Here is a 22,082-nt window from a genome sequence, read left to right on the forward strand (position 1 = left end):
TCATTTCTAAATCCAAGATGGCGGGCACGATTTTTTCAAAAAAATGCTATGTGGGTATCATTTTCGAGGTATTTGGGGATGCTCAATGTGAATATGGCACTATTTGTAAATCCAAGATGGCGGGCACGATTTTTCAAATAATGGCAAGTTGGGTATCGTTTTCGAGGTATTTGGGGGTGCTCATTACGAATAATGCTTTTGTTTGAACTGTCGTGTTTGCCATCTTGGATTTAGAAATGAGTGCCATATTTGTATTGAACATTCCCAAACATCTCGAAAACGATACCCAACTTGCCATTATTCGAAAAATCGCGCCCGCATCTTGGATTTAGAAATAAGTGCCATATTCGAAACCTAAAACCGAAAATGCCATAAGCAAACATTAAAGAAAATAACTGTTAAAATAGATTAAAAAATCGCTTAAGAATGCTCCCCTTTTAAGAAAATAAAATATTTTAATATAAAATATTTCGCTTGAGTTACGAAAAGAAAGACATATAATAAGCTATCAAAGTTGTACTGGTGGTGCCAACACTATAGTAGAAACAAATATATAAGTACTGTAAATTTGTTGCAATATGTGCTCCAATTCAAATAAAATTAAAATAAATAATTATTCAATAAAGCATGAACGCAGAGCCGTTAAAAGTATTATAAAATAATTAAGTGTCCCAATCACTTACAGGAGTTAACGAAAACATTTATTGTTTATTAAAGTAAATATTAGTTCAAGATGCGCAAATAAATCTAAATTACAGGCACCACTAAAATTTACGTAATATAATTATTTTGATACAGAATAGCAAAATGGGGAGAAAAAAAATTCGTTACTTTGCAACACTTTCGTATCTTGTTGCCGCGAAATAATTTTTCTGTTTTAGTGAATATTTACATAAAAATATGAGTTGAAACGCATTACTTACTTGTGGAATGCGATGTTAGTGTCTATTTTATGTTTGTCTGTTGTATTTTTACACCCATTTACCGCACATTTCGTCATTTTTAGCAAAAAATTTTGGAGCTGTTCGCGGTGCAATATGACCTTGAGCACTAACAGCCCGCGCGCTCCTGGGACGCGTTTGGAACCCTCTAACTTGCCTCACTTAGCGTGTGCGGGCTAGGTTTCTATGCGTTATTATTCTAAGTCTGAGGGTTTATATTGGCTTTTAGTTCTAAGGTGAAAACTTTACTTTTCGCTTTGATTGCGAGAAAAAATAGTCAATTAAGTACGAAAAACGATTTAAGTGCTACGTCGTATCACTAAAATGGTCCATACACAAACGTACTAAGGTTAAGAACTCACGGAGCGGTTTCCACCCGCGCCCGCTGCGGCTGCGGGACATCCGTTTCATTTCAGTACTCACGATACCGCAGGTTTGTGCGGTCACGTAGTGTCGCCGCGGTAGCGGGACAAACTTGGCGGGAGATGATCGCCAGTCGCGTGGTTATTTGCGAACGCTAGAGATCGTCGCGGGCGAACCGACCGCAGAGTGCGCGGGCGTCGATCGCCAAGCGCGCGGGTGACCGCATCCCGGGCGGTTCTACTAGTACCCCGCAGACGCTGCGGCTCCCCGCCACGGGCGTAAAACGCGTCGTGAAATGTGCTACTCAAATTTACATACATATCTAAATTGTACTGTCGCGGTCTCGCAACCACGGCGGGCGCGCCTGAAAATCGCTCCGTGAATTCTTAGCGTTACGCCATTGACTTATTTGTAAGTCAATGCGTTACGCAAAGAAATAATATGGCGCTGCCGTCTATGCGGAAAAGGCACGGAATTAAAACCGGGTGTAGTATTTTTGGCTTCTGCCACTAAAGCAAGTACCTACTGGATGTTTGAGTTTGTCTAGGTCACTCGAAATAAATTATAAAACTAGGTAGATACGTTTTATTCCCTATGGGTTAAATGTTGCACTCGACGCTCGCTACGTAGGCTATAATGACGAACTTTTAGAGCATGAGAAGTACCTATATTTCAAACAAAAGTACAAATTGATGACAAAAGAACCTAAAAATGTGTAGAATTGCGAGATTATGCAATATTATTGTTTAATACACTACCTATTAGTGTTTAAACACTTTTATTCTCCTTTTCAAATGTTAAACAGAAACCAATACAAGCAGAATCTTTTTGAAAATTTGCTACATAGTGAATTATCAAGCACACCTTGACGCAACAGCGCCAACAACTCTCTCGTGGAGTAGTAGCTTCTAAGTCTTAATCACCGCGGAAAAATGGCCTACTTGTCGGTTTTCTATAGGACACATTTCGGAGAGAGTGCGCAGGAACTTCACAATTTAGTTTCACCTTCATCGTTCTCCCTCCGGTCTATTAGAGTTACTCCAGTTCGGAACACTCCATCCTTATGTCGTTGACATACCACTCTTTCGCACGAAGCGCTTTGCTGCATCCTTCCTGCCTTACGCATGTAAGGCATAGGAATGTAATACACTGCCGGTATCCGAATTAGCGAAAGCTACAAATGGATATTTAAGTCTAGAATGAAATTTGCTAGAGAATGTTGGCAGAATTCTTGCTGTCCATCCAGGAAAGACCTGCCAACATACCTATTTTTATCGCCATGCAGTAATGTGAGCATCACTCTGTTCAGGTTTTGAAGGGTAAGAATGTTGGTGAAATTACAAGCATGTGACTTGTCAACTTTATCTCAGGGCGACGGGCGCATTGGCAGTGCCCCCCAAGGCTTTGCGATTTAAAGCTCTTTATCTACCCATAATATATTAAGGGTAGATGTATCGGTCTCGTTACTTGGTCTCATAAAAAGTAACCGTTTTTTATAGTAATCATACTTATTAAAATACACTAAAGAATATTTCATTAATAGATTCTCAATAGTAATTTGATAGATTTTATGTTTTGTCCCCAGGATCGAGATGAACAAACGAAGCTAGAGATGAAGCACCGACAGGAAGAAGATGACTTGTACAGAAAATTCTCGAAGCATCGAGAAGAAGAAAATAAAAGAATACGAGAGGAGATACAAGTAAGTTAAAGTTACTCTTTTGCCTATAACACTTACTAGAACACAAAAACAAGTATTATAACCTATTAAAATATTTATGAACTATACCAATACCAATTGTTCAAGGACACGTAGCCAAATGTATGTATGTAGAATGTTTGTATTAATGTAATTTACGTTTAATGGATTTGTATGTTTCCCAGAGTACAATGTTCGGTTGAGGTAAAATATGTAATGTGCGCGATCAGCGACATATTTAAGTTAAAATAAAATACCTAGGACTAGGTATTCGTACAAATTGCCTTAAATACTGTATTACTAAAAGGAATTAATTGTTATAAATGACCTTTTCGATCGACATCATAAAAATATAGGTTGGTTTTTTTTTTACTTTTAGTCGGTTCCATTCCCAAGTGAGGCAAGCAACTTTTAAAAATATTCGATTGTACTTACTTTTCAAAATAATAAATGTCTCTAGGAAGCAAAGTATCTACAATATAATAATAATAATAAGCATTTATTTCGGACCTGATTCATATTTAGTTAGTAACAAACTCATAAACTATGTTAGTAGGGACATTATATTATATTTGATTGGCGACCCATTTAGAGGGCACCACAAGTAAGTTAATAAACGGACCATCAACTTTGGCCACTACTATGGTCAGAAGGTTGTTTGTGCTGCTGCGCACCCGCTGCATCAAGGAGGCTTGTCGCTTTCTTATTATTATGGATTGGAAGCCATCTATCCGTATGTGCTTCTGCGAACATTGCTGATGCGCTGCAGTTGCACGGCAGCGCCAACAGCATGCTGAAGGCATTGCTATATTGGACACGTAGGGCGCTGTATACTTTTTGAGTTAATGCCATCTACAGACTGCAGGTGAAAACGATTCGCAATAGGTTTGCACCGATATGAATTTAAAGTACTTTCCTTCCGTTTCGCATACCCGTGGAACACCGTGTATAATACATACCTACATAAGTCCGATCCGCGCACACGCGCTCACGCGCACCTACGCATACGCACACACAACACACAAAATCGGTCGTTTTGGCTTGATATTTTTACCAAAGGTTTTTTACTTATTTTCCAGGATGAATGGGAACGAGAACTGGAAAGGCTGACAAACAGATTCCAACAAGAGATGCAGGTGAAGAAACGAAGACCAGAATCAGAGATCGGCGCCTTGACGTTACGGCACCAACAGGAGAGGGCTGATTTAGAGAAAAATATGACCTTACGACGAGATAAGAAGAAAGAGAGCCTAACCAGAAAGATGCTTGAGCATGAAAGGTAAAAAATTACAAATTTAATAATAACACTGATATTGATTTGTGTAAACTTATTGACTACCTCCGTGGCCATCTCTGAAATCCCGGGTTCGAACCCCGCTGGCTCAATGTAGAAACCTTTTCTATATTATCTCGGGTCTGGGTGTTTGTGGTACCGTCGTTGTTACCGATTTCAATAACACAAGTGCTTTAGTTACTTACTCTCCAATCGGAACAACGTGAGTGATATTGTCTAACTTAAAAAAAGAATTAATTAATTTAAAACTTTGAACGGCACTGCAGCTGTTATGGTGAATCGCTTACTTAAAGATTTTATAAAATATTAATTAGATTTTATAAAGTATTTTCACAATTATGCAGGTTACACAAAATGTTACAAATATACTGCCAGACATATATTACGAGCCACCCTGTATTTTTATTTTTAAAGGCTACAATATAATGATAACAAAATATTGTTATCACTGAAGAAAAAGTATTCCCCGGCTTTACATATTCAATTGTTCAACAAGGACATATGGAAATGGCGTTAAGAATACCAGTTTCTAAATTGGATATTAGTTTTTGATCCATGAAACATTTATTATATGCTTGGTTCATTTAGTACCGAAAATATAAGGTGTATTTAAAGATGTACCACATCGGAAATGACACTACTTTTCAGATCTAAAAAGCGTATATTTGGTTTTTCGAACAAACCAACGTTTCGGGCCCTTTACTGATCCCATGATCACGACCCACAAGTGACTCTCAGTCATGGGTGACAAAAAAAAACAAATACACCCGTTTTAAATGTGTAACAATCGTGAAAACATAAGTCAATATGTACATGTTTACAAATATGAGTTTCCAATCCCTAAAGTAGGTATTAGACCTGTGATTTAGGAGGAGATTCTCCAAATCATGGCATAAACATTTTTAAACATTTATGAAGAGGTGAAAATGTTGTGCTTACAACAGGACTATGATGCTATATGTTTATAAATTAACATAGCGTTAAAAGAAGCTGTTCGGTCTCTTCATAATTAAAAACCACGTGCAAAGCTAAAATTGGTTTACTTGACTTCGAATAAGTTAGCGTGTAATTATATACAATTTTATTAATCTTATTTCTACAATAACTAGATAGTCTTAAACTCTGAGCAAAGAATTGGCAACTCGAGAAAGCGGTGCGACACTGGAAACTTATAAAAAAACTTATACAATCAACAAGGAAATAGTAATAACCGGTGTTCTTTTAGAAATTATTTACAAAAGTTCGGAAAGTGAGCACGCTTGTCTTGGGCGAGACGTTAAGTGTTAGCAGAAAAATATCTAAATGAAAGAACACTGAAAATAATGTAGTAAAACATCGTAGAAATATGAACTTTGATAATATAGAAAACATAGATAAATTTACTACCAGGCACACAGGCACGACTTGTTCGTCCCGTCAGTTTTTTTTTTGGTACCACGTGACAACAGTTATCGTGATACTCCGAGATTTAAATAGCAAAGATGCGAGGGGCAATGCCACTGCGCCCGTCACACTGAGACACAAGTTGACAAGTCCCATGTACCCATAATTCCACCAGCACCCTTACCCTTCAAAACCGGACAGTAGCAATGCTCGCATTACTACTTGGCGGCAGAAATGGGTAAGGTAGCAGTACTTCCCTGGACTAACAACGAGCTCAACTGCTACTAAATGACACTTGGACGTAGTTAACCAAAAAGGATCCAATCCACATCCACTCACTTTGAAGATATGGCAGTTTGAAGTTTAAAAAGGTTTCTCACGCTTGTTTTATTTTTAAAACTTATAATGTCATGTAACTCCAGAGATATTTGTTTATGTTTATATGTTGGATTTTTTGCTGATCTAAGAGGTTAGACTTTAGGAACCGTTTGGTACATGTAACTCATTTTTTGATAATTTTATGGATTGGATCTTTTTTTGCTTAATTGCGTCCACTTGATATCATAAAAAATAATAGACAATTTTGCCTCTCCTCATGGTCATTGTATAGCGCCCGGGCCCGCCTCGGGGCTGTACAATTTGCTATACGAAATTGTCAAATATTTCATGCGGTTGCTAGAAAAAGGCGCTGTAAACTCATAGTACCTAGAGGCACAGTCTCAAATTATGCAACTGTCTATGACAATTTCGATAATTATATCCGGTTCCGTATTCAAAATAAAAAAGTGTGTAATTTATGTATCTAAATCATAAATACAATTTGCAAGTCCGAGCCTAATTGGACCACAAACTATTAGATAACTTATTTTTACAGCAGGTTACGTATGGATTTAACAAGAGACAAATAGTGTAACAACAGTGGTAACAGTTTAAACGCTTATAATAAATTTAAAGTTGAAGTGACACTTGATTAAGATTAATTGCTCTTCAACTATAGTGGCATAGCGCCCACGTTGCAGTCTGGTTGCAGAGGAGGCCATGGCCCCGGGCGGCACACCAACGGGGATGGTGGCGAGCCTTAAGTAGTCAATTTTTTTTTTTACTTTAAATTAGAAAATAAATTACAGTATTTGAGAAAACGATATCCTAAACTAGTTTATAGATAGTAGTAGATATCCTAGTTTGTTTTTAGCTGGAACCTGAGCGGAGGTAGATAGGTGGTTTTAAATACTTAACATATAAAAAAATACCTACACAACGACTAAACCTAATCAAAAACAAGAATAGAATTTTACCGTATTTATCTTGAAGGCATGCTTTTCTCTAAGTAACGAAAATAACGAATCACAAAAGTTGAACTAGAATAAGACTGACGTAAATCTAGCGAGAGCTTTCTTCTCATTTCCTTCTGTAAAATAACGCACAATAACGCACACATTCTACACCTGCACTAGGGAAACCCTGTGTCGCGGGTGCCATTGACACACACACATAGACAACCACAAATTACACCCAAACTCACGAGAGAAATAAATAAATAACGCACACACTCAACATAGCCCCGCACTAGGGAAACCCTGTGTCGCGGGTGCCATGGACACACATATAGACAACCACAAATTACACCCAAACTCACGAGAGAAATAAATGTAGGCCATACAAATATTCCTCCCGTTTCGGGAATTGAACCTGGGACCTCTGCGTGGCAATCCAGCATGGTAACAGTTCGGCCACGGAGGCAGTTAATACCTTGAAACATATCAATTAATTTATGACAGAAGCACTGTTATAATCCCAGTTCTAATTTGTTTCTTCTTACGTACGTTCTTATTTCTTACAGGGCAGCAACAGCGGCTCTAGTCGAAAAGCAAAGCCACGAAATGATGGAGCTGATCCAAGAACGCAGATCAGAGTACATGGCTGAGTCATCACTATACTTGGATGGCGAAGAGGCGCCTCCTTATCCAGCTCGAGCCCCACCACCACAACCCCCGCTCATATCCAAGTTCCATATCTATACAGACCCTATTGAATTCGCTGATGTCGACAAAATTGCGATATCGGTTAGTAAATTAAAATTTGAACACCTCCGTTACATAACTAACGTTGTTCTCTAAAATGTCAACGAAGTCATTGATCACCATCCGTAAGTTAACAACTAGTCGAGACCAATTTAATGAGCCCAAACACGATAATTCTACTGTAAGTAGTTGAAGAGTTCGGTAGTTTACAAACTGTACTGGGTGCAGCATAAGATCAAGGTTATATACAAAATTTCAAGTCAATTGAAGAAATGGAAATAAAGTAAATATTTATTTCATAACTGATTTCCATACACTGACTGAGAAAAAAGCATCAGCTCCCTACACTAACTGAGAAAAGAACTCCCTACATTAAAAGAGGTCCCTACACTAACTTAGAAAAGAGCATCAGCTCCCTACACTAACTGAAAAAAGATCTCTCTACACTAAAAGAGATCCCTACACTAACTGAGAAAAGAACTCCCTGCACTAAAAGACATCTCTACACTATCTGAGAAAAGACCATCAGCTTCCTACACTGACTGAAAAAAGATCTCTCTACACTAAAAGAGATCCCTACACTAACTGAGAAAAGAGCATCAACTTCCTACTCTATCTGAGAAAAGAGAATAGGCACCCTACACTAACTAAGAAAAGAGCATCGGCTCTTTTCTCAGTTAGTGTAGGGATCTCTTTTAGTGTAGGGAGTTCTTTTCGCAGTTAGTGTAGGCAGCTGAGTAGGGATCTCAGATGAGATGAACATATGGACGGCTGTTCAAAGATAATCAGATCTTTAAACGCCTGTCTATATGTTCATCAAACATCATAGCTTAGGCCCATAAATATTAAAATTATCCTTACAAATAAAAACTGCTTTGAAATCGACTCATCCTTTACGATGAACGATGACGATTACGATGGTAAACTACGATGGCAAACACGCAGACAAAATTTTCAAACTTATAACTTCGTTAAAAATAAGCACTGAGGTTGCTCCTCAATGGACTACACCCAATAAGTAGTACTACTACTAGCAGTACTACACCCAATCTACGTAAATTAAAACATCTAACAATTGACTTCTACTACTGCATACTTCCACGTTTTTATTATTTTCACTTTATGTTGCAGGTGGCACAAGAAGACCAAAAGACCTTCACAGATCTTGTTCGGCAACTAGTCGGGCGATGTGCTACAGACGTGGAGAAGGCGAGGACCATATTCCGCTGGATCACTGTGAAGAACCTGAATAACATTCAGTTCGACGACAACCTGAGAGGTGACTCGCCTCTTGGCTTATTGAGAGGCATCAAGCACGGCACAGAAAGTTACCATGTACTGTTTAAGAGATTGTGCAGGTAAGAAAATAATTTATTTGTTTGCCAACTTTTTCTGTACCTACTATCAACTTAACTTTAAATCGATCATACTTCAATGTTGATTCTAGGATGCTCTTTCTAAGGGATTCATAATTATTAATAAACAGTATCTCTAACACTTGGAAACTGTTTCGACCAAACCTTAAAAGTAACCATTTCCAGCGTGATTACAATATAGACATTATATGCAAATATCACAGCTTTACTTGACCCTATTTAGGAAACTTACACAATTATTATTCCTAAAAACATCATCATCGTTCGAAGGTGTGGCATCATAGGAAAGAATTCAAAAATTCTAATTATATTCTTTTTATCGTATAGTTACGCTGGCCTTCACTGCGTGGTGATCAAAGGCTACAGTAAATCAGCGGGCTACCAACCAGGAGTCCGTTTCGAAGACAACCGCTTCCGTAATTCGTGGAACGCAGTGTACGTCGCCGGAGCGTGGAGATTCGTACAGTGCAACTGGGGCGCACGGCATTTGGTGAATGCTAAGGATGCACCAAAACCCGGGAATAGAGGAAAAAGCGATAGTTTGAGGTAAGTTAATACGATCTGGAAGGAAAACGTAGGGTCGTATTCCAGAACTCTACTCAATGCTCAAGTCAGGATTTGAGCAGACTCGAGTATGATTCCAAGCACTGGAAATACGACCCTAATGGCAAGGACTTGAGTATGATTTCTAGTGCTTTGAATCATACTCAAGTCCTGACTGAGCATTGAGTAGAGTTCTAGAATACGACCCGTAGTGTGGGAACTCACTAGGTGAACCACAAATTTGGGTATTTCCGTTGATTGTTAGTAGGCCAAGAACCGATCTTTGTGGTACTCCATTTTAGACGACGTCACAGCCACCGACAGATGTGCTTTTAAGCAATTCGTTATCATATTTATTTTATTAACTTAGGTTCATTGTCCAAAGACAACAGGTAGATCTTATAATTTCATTACACTTATTGCGTTTTTCATCTAAAAATTCCAGATACGAATACGACGATCACTACTTCCTGACAGACCCTCGTGAGTTCATCTACGAATTCTTCCCTCTCCAGCCCGACTGGCAACTTCTGAAAACGCCGATCACACTTCACGACTTCGAAGAGCTGCCATTTGTGCGATCATTGTTCTTCAGATATGGGTTGTACTTTAGCGACCCGAATACTAAAGCTGTTATGTATACTGACTCCACAGGTAAGCAAAAGAAAAGTGTGCCTATAGAAGCTATCAAAATAGAGTTGTACCTATTACAGATTTGCTCAGCACCCGAAGAAGATATTCCAAAGTTACAATGTTTTTTGTTGAATTGATTTTCTTCCGTTGAGTAGTTACGTAATGTAACATGTTTTAACCTTCACACGTATTGACGCAATATACCAATATTACCGTTTGCAGGTGCGGCGACTATGCGCATAGCCATGCCGGCACACATGCAGAGCTCGCTCATCTTCCACTACAATCTTAAGTTTTACGACACCGAAGGAGATGGTTTCGATGGAGTCAGCCTCAAACGGTTTGTTATGCAGGTACAAATTTTAATGTTTTGTTCTTGATATTAGCACACTTTTTTATTGACATAGTGTAGTTTATCTGGCAATAATTTTCTCTATCGCGATGAGAGTTATCAAAAACGTCCTGGCTTGTAAGAGATCAGCAGCCAAGGCCACTGCTGTGTATAATTCTTAAGAATTAACACAACCTCAAATGGCTTTAGTTGATTCCGCACAACAGTAAGAGTGGTGAATCAATCACTTTGGTAAGAATATATAGTAATTGATGATATACAATGATTAGTATACGGAGTGAAAACACGATTTCTAAAAATTTTCAAGATAGAAAAAAACTCAAACTTACCTCGAAATTTTACAAGAAAACCGCTATATTCAATACGTACTTTATATATACTAATTATTTTTTTTATATCAACTGAACTAAATAGGACACGAATAGTATACGATATAATTTTTCAAATTGCTTTAATATCGTACGTAAAAAAGTAAATTCTCAAATAAAGCCAGTGCCCGCTCGACCCGCGCAATAGAACCGATTCAGTACGGGAAACATTTGAATTCGAACTACCTCAGTAGTATCGACTCCTAACGTCCAGTGTTCACAGTAATTTTCAATTTTGCATTTGACAAAATGGAGCTTCATATATGTATATGCTTCCTTTACAGTCTGTAGTCGGCAACGTGGTCTCATTCAGGGTCCACGCACCTTGCAGCGGGGCGTTCCTTCTGGATATCTTCGCGAACGCAGTTACTCCCAGAGAATACCTCACTGGAGAACCAATGAAATTTAAAAGCGTATGCAAATTCAAGATTTGCTGTGCAGAGCTGCAGACTGTGATGGTTCCCTTGCCAGATTGTGCGAGTGGAGAGTGGGGACCTACGAAGGCCACTAGATTGTTTGGCCTTGTACCCATTACCCACCAGGTAAATTTCACTTCAAGTTTTCTGTGCATGATAAAAAAGAAGTAACGCATTAAATTTCCATTAAAAAAACATGGTTTAATTTATTTAGTGCTTGTTTCTTCACCGTTAGCGAGAGGCATTACTATACATATGTTAGAAATTAAAGTCTTAGTCTTATAGTCAGAATGGGTAGAAACACAGGGGGAAGAGAGACTTGAAGCCTTAGTTTAGCATTATAGTCCCTCAGTCGATAAAACAAATCGATAAAACAGTCGACAAACAAATCTTATAGTTTAAACGATTTTAAAGAGATGTCGCTACGATGTTCCAAATCCAAAAGGCGGAAAAACAAATTTGACAGTTGTGAAATCTTGAGTTCTCAAGAGTTTCTCGTGTTCACGAGGTATAACTTACCTTTTTATGAAATACGACGACTGTTCGTCTTACTCCATCTTTTGGGGCAAGAGAAACGTTAGCACAACTTGCATGTTTTCGGCAAATACATCGTAAGTATTTATATAAATCTAGCGTAACGATTGTTAAATCATGTAAAGCTGATAAACAGTGGCAAGTTTAATGTATTTCAAAATTCTTATGAAACTATCTGTTCTAAGAGCTCAATACATTTGACTCAAAATAAAGTATGTTTCTCTTATCCCTGACTATAACTACATACTGCCACACAGATTCGAACAGTCTTTAGGATCATCGTCATCACCCATAGGCTCAATTTATATCGCGGCGGAACGGAATGGAAGCGAATTTTTGTAACTATACCTATTGTATATAGAATAATTAACTTTATGGTCTGCGCGAGCATTCTCGAGCCTGCGCAAGGATTACGCGGAAGATTTTGGCTCGTATCTAGTTTGTACATTACACAATTGACCATAAAGTTCATTGTACTATATACCCGATATAAATTGGGCCATAGGATCCATCCAAGCTCTGCGAAGCGCCTAAAAAAACTGAACTACATAGTTTAATAAAATCTAGTTCAAACGTGATTCTTATAGTTGAGACAAACTCGCAACCGAAAAATACTAATACAATTATTAATACAAAGATCGAACACTCAGAAAAAATTCCTTCGATCCGGTCGGATTCGAACCGACGTCTTCTTGCATACCGTGCTAGACGCTATATCAAGCCACTAAGTATTAATAATTATAATAAACTAGTGGAGTAATTTCACAAAAAATAATTGAATATCAATTCAATAAAAATTTAATTAATAATAGGGGTTAAAGTATGAAATTGCCGATTTGTACTGAAAATCTAAATTGTTTATTTTTTAAATTTTTAACAAATTTATTTAATCAAAATAGTTGCCATTATTATCTATACATTGCTGCCATCTAATGGGAAGGTTATCAATGCCTTTGCGATAGAACTCCGACGATCGAGACTGCACAAACTGTGTGAAAGCATTTTGTACTGCCTCCTGGGAAGAAAACTTCTTGTCACGTAGATAATTGTCCAAATCACGAAAAAAATGGTAGTCCGTTGGAGCAAGGTCTGGTGAATACGGAGGATGACGAATGGTTTCTAACTGCAGTTCCTGAAGGGTCAAAATGGTTTCTCGTGCTGTGTGAGGTCTCGCGTTGTCGTGGAGCAATAATGGTGAAGATCGATTCATGAGTCGGGGCTGTTTTACTGCTAGTTTTGTCAACATGGTTCGGAGTTCAGCACAATAGACATCTGCCGTTATTGCTTGACCAGATCGGAGAAAACTATAGTGAATAACACCATGCTGAGACCACCAAACAGTTACCATTACCTTTTTATTGGTAAGTTTTGCTTTAGGACACTGTTGTGGCATTTGACCTGGGGTCAGCCATTGCATTTTTCTTTTCCGGTTATCATAAAGAATCCACTTTTCATCACATGTTACAATTCGATCCAATATTCCTTCATTTCTGTACCGGTTCAACAAGGCAACACAAGTTTCAACACGCGTTTCTTTCTGCAGATCAGTCAAATCATGAGGCACCCATTTTTCGTATTTTTTTATTTTATTGATTTGACGCAAGTGAGTCAATATTGTGGGTAAGGTAACGTTAAACCATGCCGCTAATTCCTGGGTAGTTTGACTAGGATCGGCTTCCACTATCTCTCTTAATTCATCGTTATTCACCTGTGTGGGCGGTCTCCTCGTGGCTCGTTCTTTAAGTCGAAATTTCCATCACGAAAGCGTTTAAACCAAAATCGCACGGTGCGTTCATTAGTAGACCCCTCTCCAAACGCAGCATTGATATTGCGGGCTGTTTCTGCCGCGTTAGTTCCGCGTCGGAACTCGTATTCAAAAATCACTCGAATTTTCGCAGTATCTATCTTTCTTGTCTAAATTGAATAACAAAAACAATTGAAAGTCGATATTCAAATGTTTCAAATTTAAAAAAAAAAAAATCACAGAAACCATTTGAAAAAAGTTTCATTTGAAAACCTCAAACCATGAAGATTCTATGAAAATTCAAAGAACCTATTGCAATAAAACGGCAATTTCATACTTTAACCCCTAATACTAATACACTCAATTTTCTAATTACTTACAGGAGGCCCTAGTCTTCGCAGGACGCGAGCTAGAGATCCAGTTCCGCATGTCACGGCCGCTGGCGGACTTTATGGCCACGCTGCACAAGAACGGCGTCGACGAGAAACGCCTCTCCAAATACGTGCAACAGAATGTATCTGATGACATCGTGTCGTTTTATATAACTTTCCCTGAAGAAGGTTAGTTATTTGAAAAATTGCCAGTGGAACCACACAATACCAAACAACTTCCATGCCAAAAAAACTAACCCAATTACAAAGAAGCATTTATCTCAACTTCAACATTCTTCTTTATAGGTCAATACGGGTTGGACATCTACACTCGCGAACGAGGTGGTCCTACGGCGATTCATCAAAATGGCTCCACGGAGAAAGAAAAACATCTTCTGACTCACTGTTGCAAGTACCTTATTAACAGCAGTAAGAGAAACTGACACTTGATTAACGTAGGAACGGAAACCTACATTATTGAAAACTTATTTAAAATTTAATTTAAAAAAAACGTTAAACCATTTTGGGCATCATTTTTTTCATCAAAAACTTCATATAAATAAAAAATATTAACATCGAAATTAGAGACGGAATAATGTTAATTCTGTTATCTATGAAAAAATTAAATAAATCTCGTTCTTCGGGACTTCCGTAATTCAGTTAAGTTTAAATATAATCCTCTTTTATTAAGCAGAGTTTGATAAAATGAAATTTGACTTTGGCTAAGCAAAAATGATGAACTAAGCAAGTTTTTCGTATTTACAAAACGAACTTATACCTACCTATATAAGCAATAAATCCAGCGCGTAACTAATGTGCCCAGTTTTCTTCTTAAAGGATGGTAAAAAATAAAGGAAATTAAATTCAAGGGGAATATGACAACTGCTCTAAGGCTAACTGCTGAAATCTAGTTCGATAATCTCTTGGATAGTACCTTTTTCTTTTTTCTTTCTATATACTATTTTTATTTACTTTTTAAATTAAAATTTCGATGTTTTCTTGCGTAATTATTATACGCCTGTAATAGTATAACTTGTATTTATTGTTCTGTGGGTATAACTTACAAATTTATATGACAAAACTGTGCAAGTTTCTCTGTGTATGTGCACGGTCTATCTAAATAAATGAAATTAAACTTTGAGGTTAGTTCGCACTTCGGAATTTCTTGCTTAAACTTTGACAAACTACGTTTTGTCAATAAAATAAAAAACTTACTAAGCTCGCCATTTTTGTTTAATCGAAATCAAAATTCATTTCATAAACCTCAGCCTTATTATCTTGTTCAATGTATAAAATGTAGTGCTATTTCATATTCTTAGACTACTATGCATTAAGATTATGCATCAGACATTTATGATAAAATATTGAACCTACAATAACTTTAAATAAGGAGAGAGAGACGGTAATATTTTTCACTGTTCTATCCATAAAGAAATACGAAATGTTTCATGAGATAAATAAGGAAAAAACATCCTTCTTTGTTTTATACCATAACAATTAATATCGGTGAATCCATCTATTACCCCTGTAATATTTTACTCTAGTACAATAATCACGCTGTTGAAAGTTATGCAGGGGAATAATGCAAGGGAACTTTGCAGATGGACAAACCAAAATCTTTTAGATACAGTCGATGCCCTAAAATACTTGAGTCTTGTAGTGCGTTTATGGTTGAAAACTGTATTCTGTATTGAATTCAGTATAAAATACGTTAAAGACCAATTTGGCCTAAAAATGTCTTAAATAATAATTCACTAACGATGCAATAAGGAAGTCACACTAAAATGAATTTTACGGCTCACTTGTTAAAGATTAAGTTTGTTTAACATTTTTCTTCACACTTATTGACTCAGAATCAAATAGTCGGTACAGAATCAGAGGCCTGAGCGTAAATGTGTAACTACCGCTTTTGCGTTAAGATTTTTATTTAGAACTTAATTTATATATTTATAAGGTTTAAATTAAAACTTAACGCAAACGCGATAGTTGAGTTTATATATTTGAAAACTTACACTAAGGCCCCTGGTATTGTAGGGCATCGACTGTACGTGTATTTTATAAAAAAAAAAGAAGTTATACCCAAATGTAGATAAGTACATAATTTTAATCTTAATGTTAGTATTAATAACAATCCGTCCATTGGAAATATTCGTTTATTGATGATAATACGCTAATTATACAATTCATTGTCACATTGTAAATGTTATCGGACATTTTGAATCATAAAAAAATATAATTAAAATTATAAAAATTTGAAAAAATGTTGTGCTTCGGCAATCTGATTGCTTTTTAATATTACTTTGTATAAATCTAGGGTATTACTATAAGTTTTAGATGACAGAACCAATTTACAGGTACATAATAAAACTGTCACAACCAGTGTTCATTCAATAGAGACCATTGTATCAAACGTTGCGACGCGTAAATCACTTTTAAGGGTTTCTGCGTTTATTACAACGACGACCAGTTAAGGTTGACATCGCCTAAGTAAAGGATAGCCTGGCTATAGCCTTGCTGTGTAAGGATCATACCGAGACCAAACAAACGTTTGATACGGAGTGGTTATACTTAGTATTCTACGCTTACTTAATAACAATCTTAAAATAGATTGCTATATTTTATTATCCCTATATCTTATAGAACGCACAAAATGAAATGCAGCAATTTATATTAAATTAACTATAAAACTTAGAACTAAGAGATACATTATATTTTTTTTATTTATATTGTATTTTTTATTTAATAAACACGGCAATATGTAAATTTTATAAAATATATGGCATGTTACTTTTCTAAAATTCTGTTTTGATTCCTTAAATCAACTTTTTTTAATATTAGACCCTATGTAGACGACAGACAATCGTTTGAGATTCTTTGCCTCCCGAAAAATTGATTGATCGTTTGAGATTCTTAACCCCTCGAAAAAGTTATTAATCGTTTAAAATTCTTTGCTTTCTTAACTTGATAATAAAAAGGTTTTTTTTTTCAATGTTGTGAAATTTTCGCTATACCAGTTTATTTTATATTTATAATTCACGCTAACTAAAACTTCAAAAGATAATAATATTTCTAAGCATGGAACATAAATAAATATCCTTCGAAATCACAGTTTTCCAATTTTTCAGGAGTTCTCGGGAATTTTTCCGCAAAAATTTCCACTGTTTGAATTTTTTTATATTAAGATATTACCCACAGTAATCATTAGTACCATTTTTCACTAAACAACTAGTCGCGGGTGACGTCATAGAGGCTAATTTTTACTTCAAATCACGGCCGCGTTAATGGGTATAGTGTAATGAATGACTTATTTTATTTGAATAAATAACGAGTCCACTAGCCGTCGCTTAATGGGAAATGCGTGTTAGAAACCGCAACTAGTTTCGAGCACAGCGGAACATTGCGGTTTTTTGACGTAGTTATTTTGAAACAAAATATTTATTATCATAAATATATTTGAATTTTTTAATAGTTGAATTTTTCATGAAAAGTAGTCATAATCACGTTAGTCGAAGGAAGTTGCGGTTATATCAGTCAGACCATAGATTAGATGCTAAATTTATGAGTCAAACGGTGGTTCTGGGTGCCTCGGGGCCGAAGAGAATAGCGTGCAAAAACGCAGTAGATGATTATGTAACGGTAATGATTAAAAATAAGAGAGTCAGCCTTTACCTTAACTGTGCATCGTTTATATTGGGCCTAACGTAACAGAATAGTATAACGTTAGTTTTCACATACACGAAAAGTTAAAAAGGAGACCTTTACAAGATTTTATTGAATATTCTAAATGTACAACTTAAAAGTTACTCTATAACTAAATTTTTAAAGTCGAAAGCACCTTATCAAAAGGACGGTTATTCCTTACAACTAATGTTTGATGTCACGCCAAATACATATGTCAAACAGACTGAACACGAGTCAAGTATAGGTTTGTGTATTAATACCTATAGCACACGCCTCTTCTTCAGTATGATTCAGATGTTTTGGAGTTACCTAGAAAAGGGGGTGGTTTGGTATCGCAGCCAGAATAAGGTTTTATAGGAAAATCAATCAAAAAATTAACAATTTATTTAACTCGTCACGCGTACCTACTATACTACAAATTTTATAGGATGATCCCTGTGACACTTCATTTGACGTTTTCATAGGGATGAGGTAAAGTCGATATATAGATTTTTGAAGCAAAGGTCCTCTCTTATACAACCTTGTATAATATTACGGATTTAAAAAACATAACAATTGTGTTTTTAAAATAATGAACTCCCATGAATTGTATATAAATAATATTTATTTTATTTTTGACATTCGATCCGACATTTCTATGGAGTAGGTACCGGAGAAGAAATAAATTAAATGTAAATGCACTCTGTTTACGATTCAATAGCCATCGCCAGCGATAGGTGAACAATCAACAATCAGCAACCAAATTAGCGTGATTTAGGGGAATCTATTGTAATCAGTCCACAGACAACATAAATTAATGCTTACTATGCAAAAATAAAAGTCGTAGCCATTGAAATAACAAAGTAATAACGTTAAATCAGTCTTGTGGGAAATTTGGTTTGGTGCACATATACGCGCCTTTTACAATACTACATACGCGGATTTTCACTATCCCCGACGTTATATATATATATTCGTTAAATTATCGAAAACTTTTTATCGATATACCTCATCTCTAGTAAATGCAGTCTAATGAAGTAACCTTTGTACGTTGCCGTAAAAATAAATAAATATTTGAAAAAAAAATGTTTCTCTTCTCATTTCTCACTAATTTGGTGTTACTTTTACTTTAATTTTATGTATTTGCTTAGACAAAAGTTATTCACTTAAGCGAGACTTATAAAAATAGTCTATAAAATACGTAAATTAGTAGACGTCGTTACAAGGTTATATTATGTAGAATTTTGTGAAGTGTCACAGGGATCATCCAAGAAAATTTGTAGATAGAGACAGACAGTGTCTCTCTCTGACTCGCACCTGTTTTTCAGCCATTATTAAAAAAAATACATTAAAAAATTAACAAAATCGTTAGGGACACCGTGTGGCCCAAGGACGAATGACGGGTTAACGCTTTTTTAATCAAATTAATCCAAGTCTGGTAAATTGTGGTAAAGTTTGAGGGATCGTTTTACTATGTGTACCACTTTACTATTTTCCAATTCAAGGCGTTTTTCTCTCAATATACTTTCGAGTAGTGAGAACTGATTTTTATTATCTCCTGTGTCAAGTCCTGTATAGTAGCGAACTAGGGAATATTTCAATAAAACTTGGCAAATAGATGTAATTCCACGTACTTTTGAGATCGGTTTTTTTAGTACTCTGTACTGAGATTACTAGTCTATCTAACTCATTTCTGACCGCGACTTCAAACAAATTAATTTAAAAATTTACAGGCAAGTAATTACCTAACACTCTGTATAGGCTGGATAATCATAAGAAAATAAATCACATATTTGTTGAGATGTGTTTTTAGCAACAAAAACACGGCGAAAACTACACCAGCCAGCAAATTCTCTCGAAGATATAAAAATCATAGCAATTTTATTTTATTACAGTAGTAAACTGTATTTTCATCTTTTCAGCATCCAATGCAACTGTAGGCGCGTCATTTAATTCGCCCTGTTTTCAATTAATTTTCCTCCATACCCTTATACTATACGTAAACTAGACGTAAATATCACATCAACGAGGTTTAGAAAAAGACTATCGGCCGTTATCGGCTGTCTTCGGATTTGTAGAGCGCCATTTCCGTCATACAACTGACAAAATAATTGTACTTAAGTTGTGAGGAAGAGGGATGTAGTCTAGGTTCTTCTCTATGAGTAGAAATGCTGGCTGAATGAATATAAGTTTGTGTTTGGAATGTATTTAAAAAAATAAGATAGTAAAAAGAACATCTTGAAAGATCTAGAAGTAGCCTCCATAAGTGAATATGTGAAATACACAATAAATATCTAGTTATGAAGATAACCCCAGTTTGTATTTATAAAGTACCTCTCGCTACGCGACCTGAGCTACGCGAAGTCCTATAAATGGTGGGAGGCCAGCCTATGAAAGGTGGGGGAAGAAATATCCGAAGAAAAAATCTATAAAGTCGTAATTTGTATTTTATTTTTATTTTTATAAAATTATTACTGTGCTTTTGTAAAAGAGAAGTACAAAATGAAGCCGGCACAGAAATTTACGGGCCTAAATGATGTGGAGGAGTTTCTGGGCCAGTTTGAGGCAATTAGCGTAATAAATAACTGGTCAGATGGGCAAAAGAGATACGTGTTAGCATTGTATCTGGAGGGGCCAGATCTACAATGGTACAGTACCTAATTAGTTACTCAGGAACGAGTGACAGAGACGACACTTCTCAAGCCGAAATCAGATAATCGTCTTTTTCTAAAACTCGATGCTTAAAATAAACGACCTAATACTGTCCTTATACATAAGCAATATTAATAAGCATATAACACAACTAATTTTATTAATGGATTCAGGCGTTACTTTATGGTTTACTTCTTACTCCGCAAATCCAGTGAAGGTTAAATCGCCTCGTGGAGAGGTGAAACGCGTATCGAGTATATTATTATTGGTGGTGGTGTTTGTGATTGTAGTTGCGTTTGTGTTGTTAGGGAGGGTGGAAAAAAAACTGCATAAAAAAAATTCACTGGATTCGCGGAGCACTAAAGTAATTTACTTCCATTTTTTATTAACATAATACAAAATTATAAAAATCACAGGTTAAAATAGGTAAAAAAATCATAGTCATAGAGAACACAGTTTACAGCAACAAATAATGTCAAACATAATACACACAAAAATTGAGCACAAAATGAGATTCATAAATTGCTTTCGTATAAATTAGTAACAACGAGAGATTCTAGGCACTTTTTCAACTAATTACTTTAGTTGCAATGGCGGAAACTAGAAATAATATGTACTAAATACACGAAAATAAAATGTTATTTCGTAACATTACGACCAAAATTTATTGGTTTTGAAATTAAAGTTAGCCAAACACTTGACAACAATCAATATTTCAATTACACGAACACTGTATTAGAAATGATAAATGAATAAAGGCACAAATAGTGGCAAAAAAATAAACTGACAACATTGCTGTCCATGCTAGCCATTGACTTACAATGATGCTAGCATAAAAAATATGTCAAAGTAATATTTAAAATGTCAAATAATTTATAACTTCAGTAAAATCTTATGTCCAGTGTTATGGCATGTTTACATAGGGTCGACTGCCGCATCTTCGGCAAGCGAACTCGGCTGATAAAGTTGGCTCGGTCGACGCGTTGTTTACACCGATACAACTGCCGTCTTCGCCGAAATCACCAACTCATTAAAAATACAAGTTTACGCAAAGAGAACAACAAATCGTTCGAAACGTTCAACAAACTAGGAATGCATATTACCACTCGATTTTTATGAAGATCGATTCAAGTGTATATCAAGCGATTTCTTGTATCGATTCATTTCATTGCGATTTTAAAGAAAATCGATTCAACGTTAAGGCGAATCGCATCGTCTAGATCGTATTCACCATTTAAAACAAACATTGGTTTGCAAGAAAAGTAGTTCGGAAACATCTAAGTACGACAAGTCTACAATATTTGGCGATTGTTGCTACTTCTGTGCCACCTGCACGTCTATTTTCACTGACATATCACTCTAAATTAAAGTCGTAACTGACTGAGACCAGAAAGGCTTACAAAGAAAAGAAAATGTTATGGCAATTAAATCATTATAATATAAAAAGGTGTTTTATTTATTACAAACAGACTTTTTTAAACGATTTCCGATTTTTATGAGATCGATTCAAAGGTACACGATCCGATCTGTGGATCGATTCAGAGGCATAATGATCCATTAAGATCCAGAAAATCAATTCAAAGCAAAAAATCGTGCATCCGTACAGCAAACGGATCGGGTAAATAGGGATTCTCTAGCCTCCGCATAGTGGTGGGACACAGCCACCAACTGACAAACCGTCACGTGCCCGAAGGCGGCCGCGGCGGTTCGGTCGACTCATCGACTTCGTACT

At 36.2% G+C, this 22,082-nt stretch overlaps 1 protein-coding gene across 2 annotated transcripts in view; it reads left to right on the plus strand.

Annotated features, from left to right (window-relative positions):
• LOC113230620 (hillarin) overlaps positions 1–16,718 on the plus strand; it is a 120,819-nt gene extending 104,101 nt beyond the window's left edge. The window contains exons 5-14 of one of the 2 annotated variants that reach the window (XM_026464615.1): positions 2,890–3,006; positions 4,083–4,282; positions 7,521–7,743; positions 8,833–9,059; positions 9,405–9,623; positions 10,066–10,274; positions 10,476–10,606; positions 11,258–11,515; positions 14,050–14,227; positions 14,345–14,487. In XM_026464615.1, the coding sequence (XP_026320400.1) occupies positions 2,890–3,006; positions 4,083–4,282; positions 7,521–7,743; positions 8,833–9,059; positions 9,405–9,623; positions 10,066–10,274; positions 10,476–10,606; positions 11,258–11,515; positions 14,050–14,227; positions 14,345–14,481 (1,899 nt within the window). In that variant the 3' untranslated portion in view covers positions 14,482–14,487. Of the gene's footprint in view, positions 1–2,889; positions 3,007–4,082; positions 4,283–7,520; positions 7,744–8,832; positions 9,060–9,404; positions 9,624–10,065; positions 10,275–10,475; positions 10,607–11,257; positions 11,516–14,049; positions 14,228–14,344 lie in introns of both variants that reach the window. The other variant, XM_026464616.1, reaches the window with a different exon arrangement.
• The last annotated feature ends 5,364 nt before the right edge of the window (positions 16,719–22,082 follow it).

This window comes from Hyposmocoma kahamanoa, unplaced genomic scaffold (genome assembly GCF_003589595.1).
Source record: "Hyposmocoma kahamanoa isolate Upper Pololo Valley unplaced genomic scaffold, ASM358959v1 64, whole genome shotgun sequence".
In the NCBI taxonomy this organism is placed as follows: Eukaryota; Metazoa; Arthropoda; class Insecta; order Lepidoptera; family Cosmopterigidae; genus Hyposmocoma; species Hyposmocoma kahamanoa.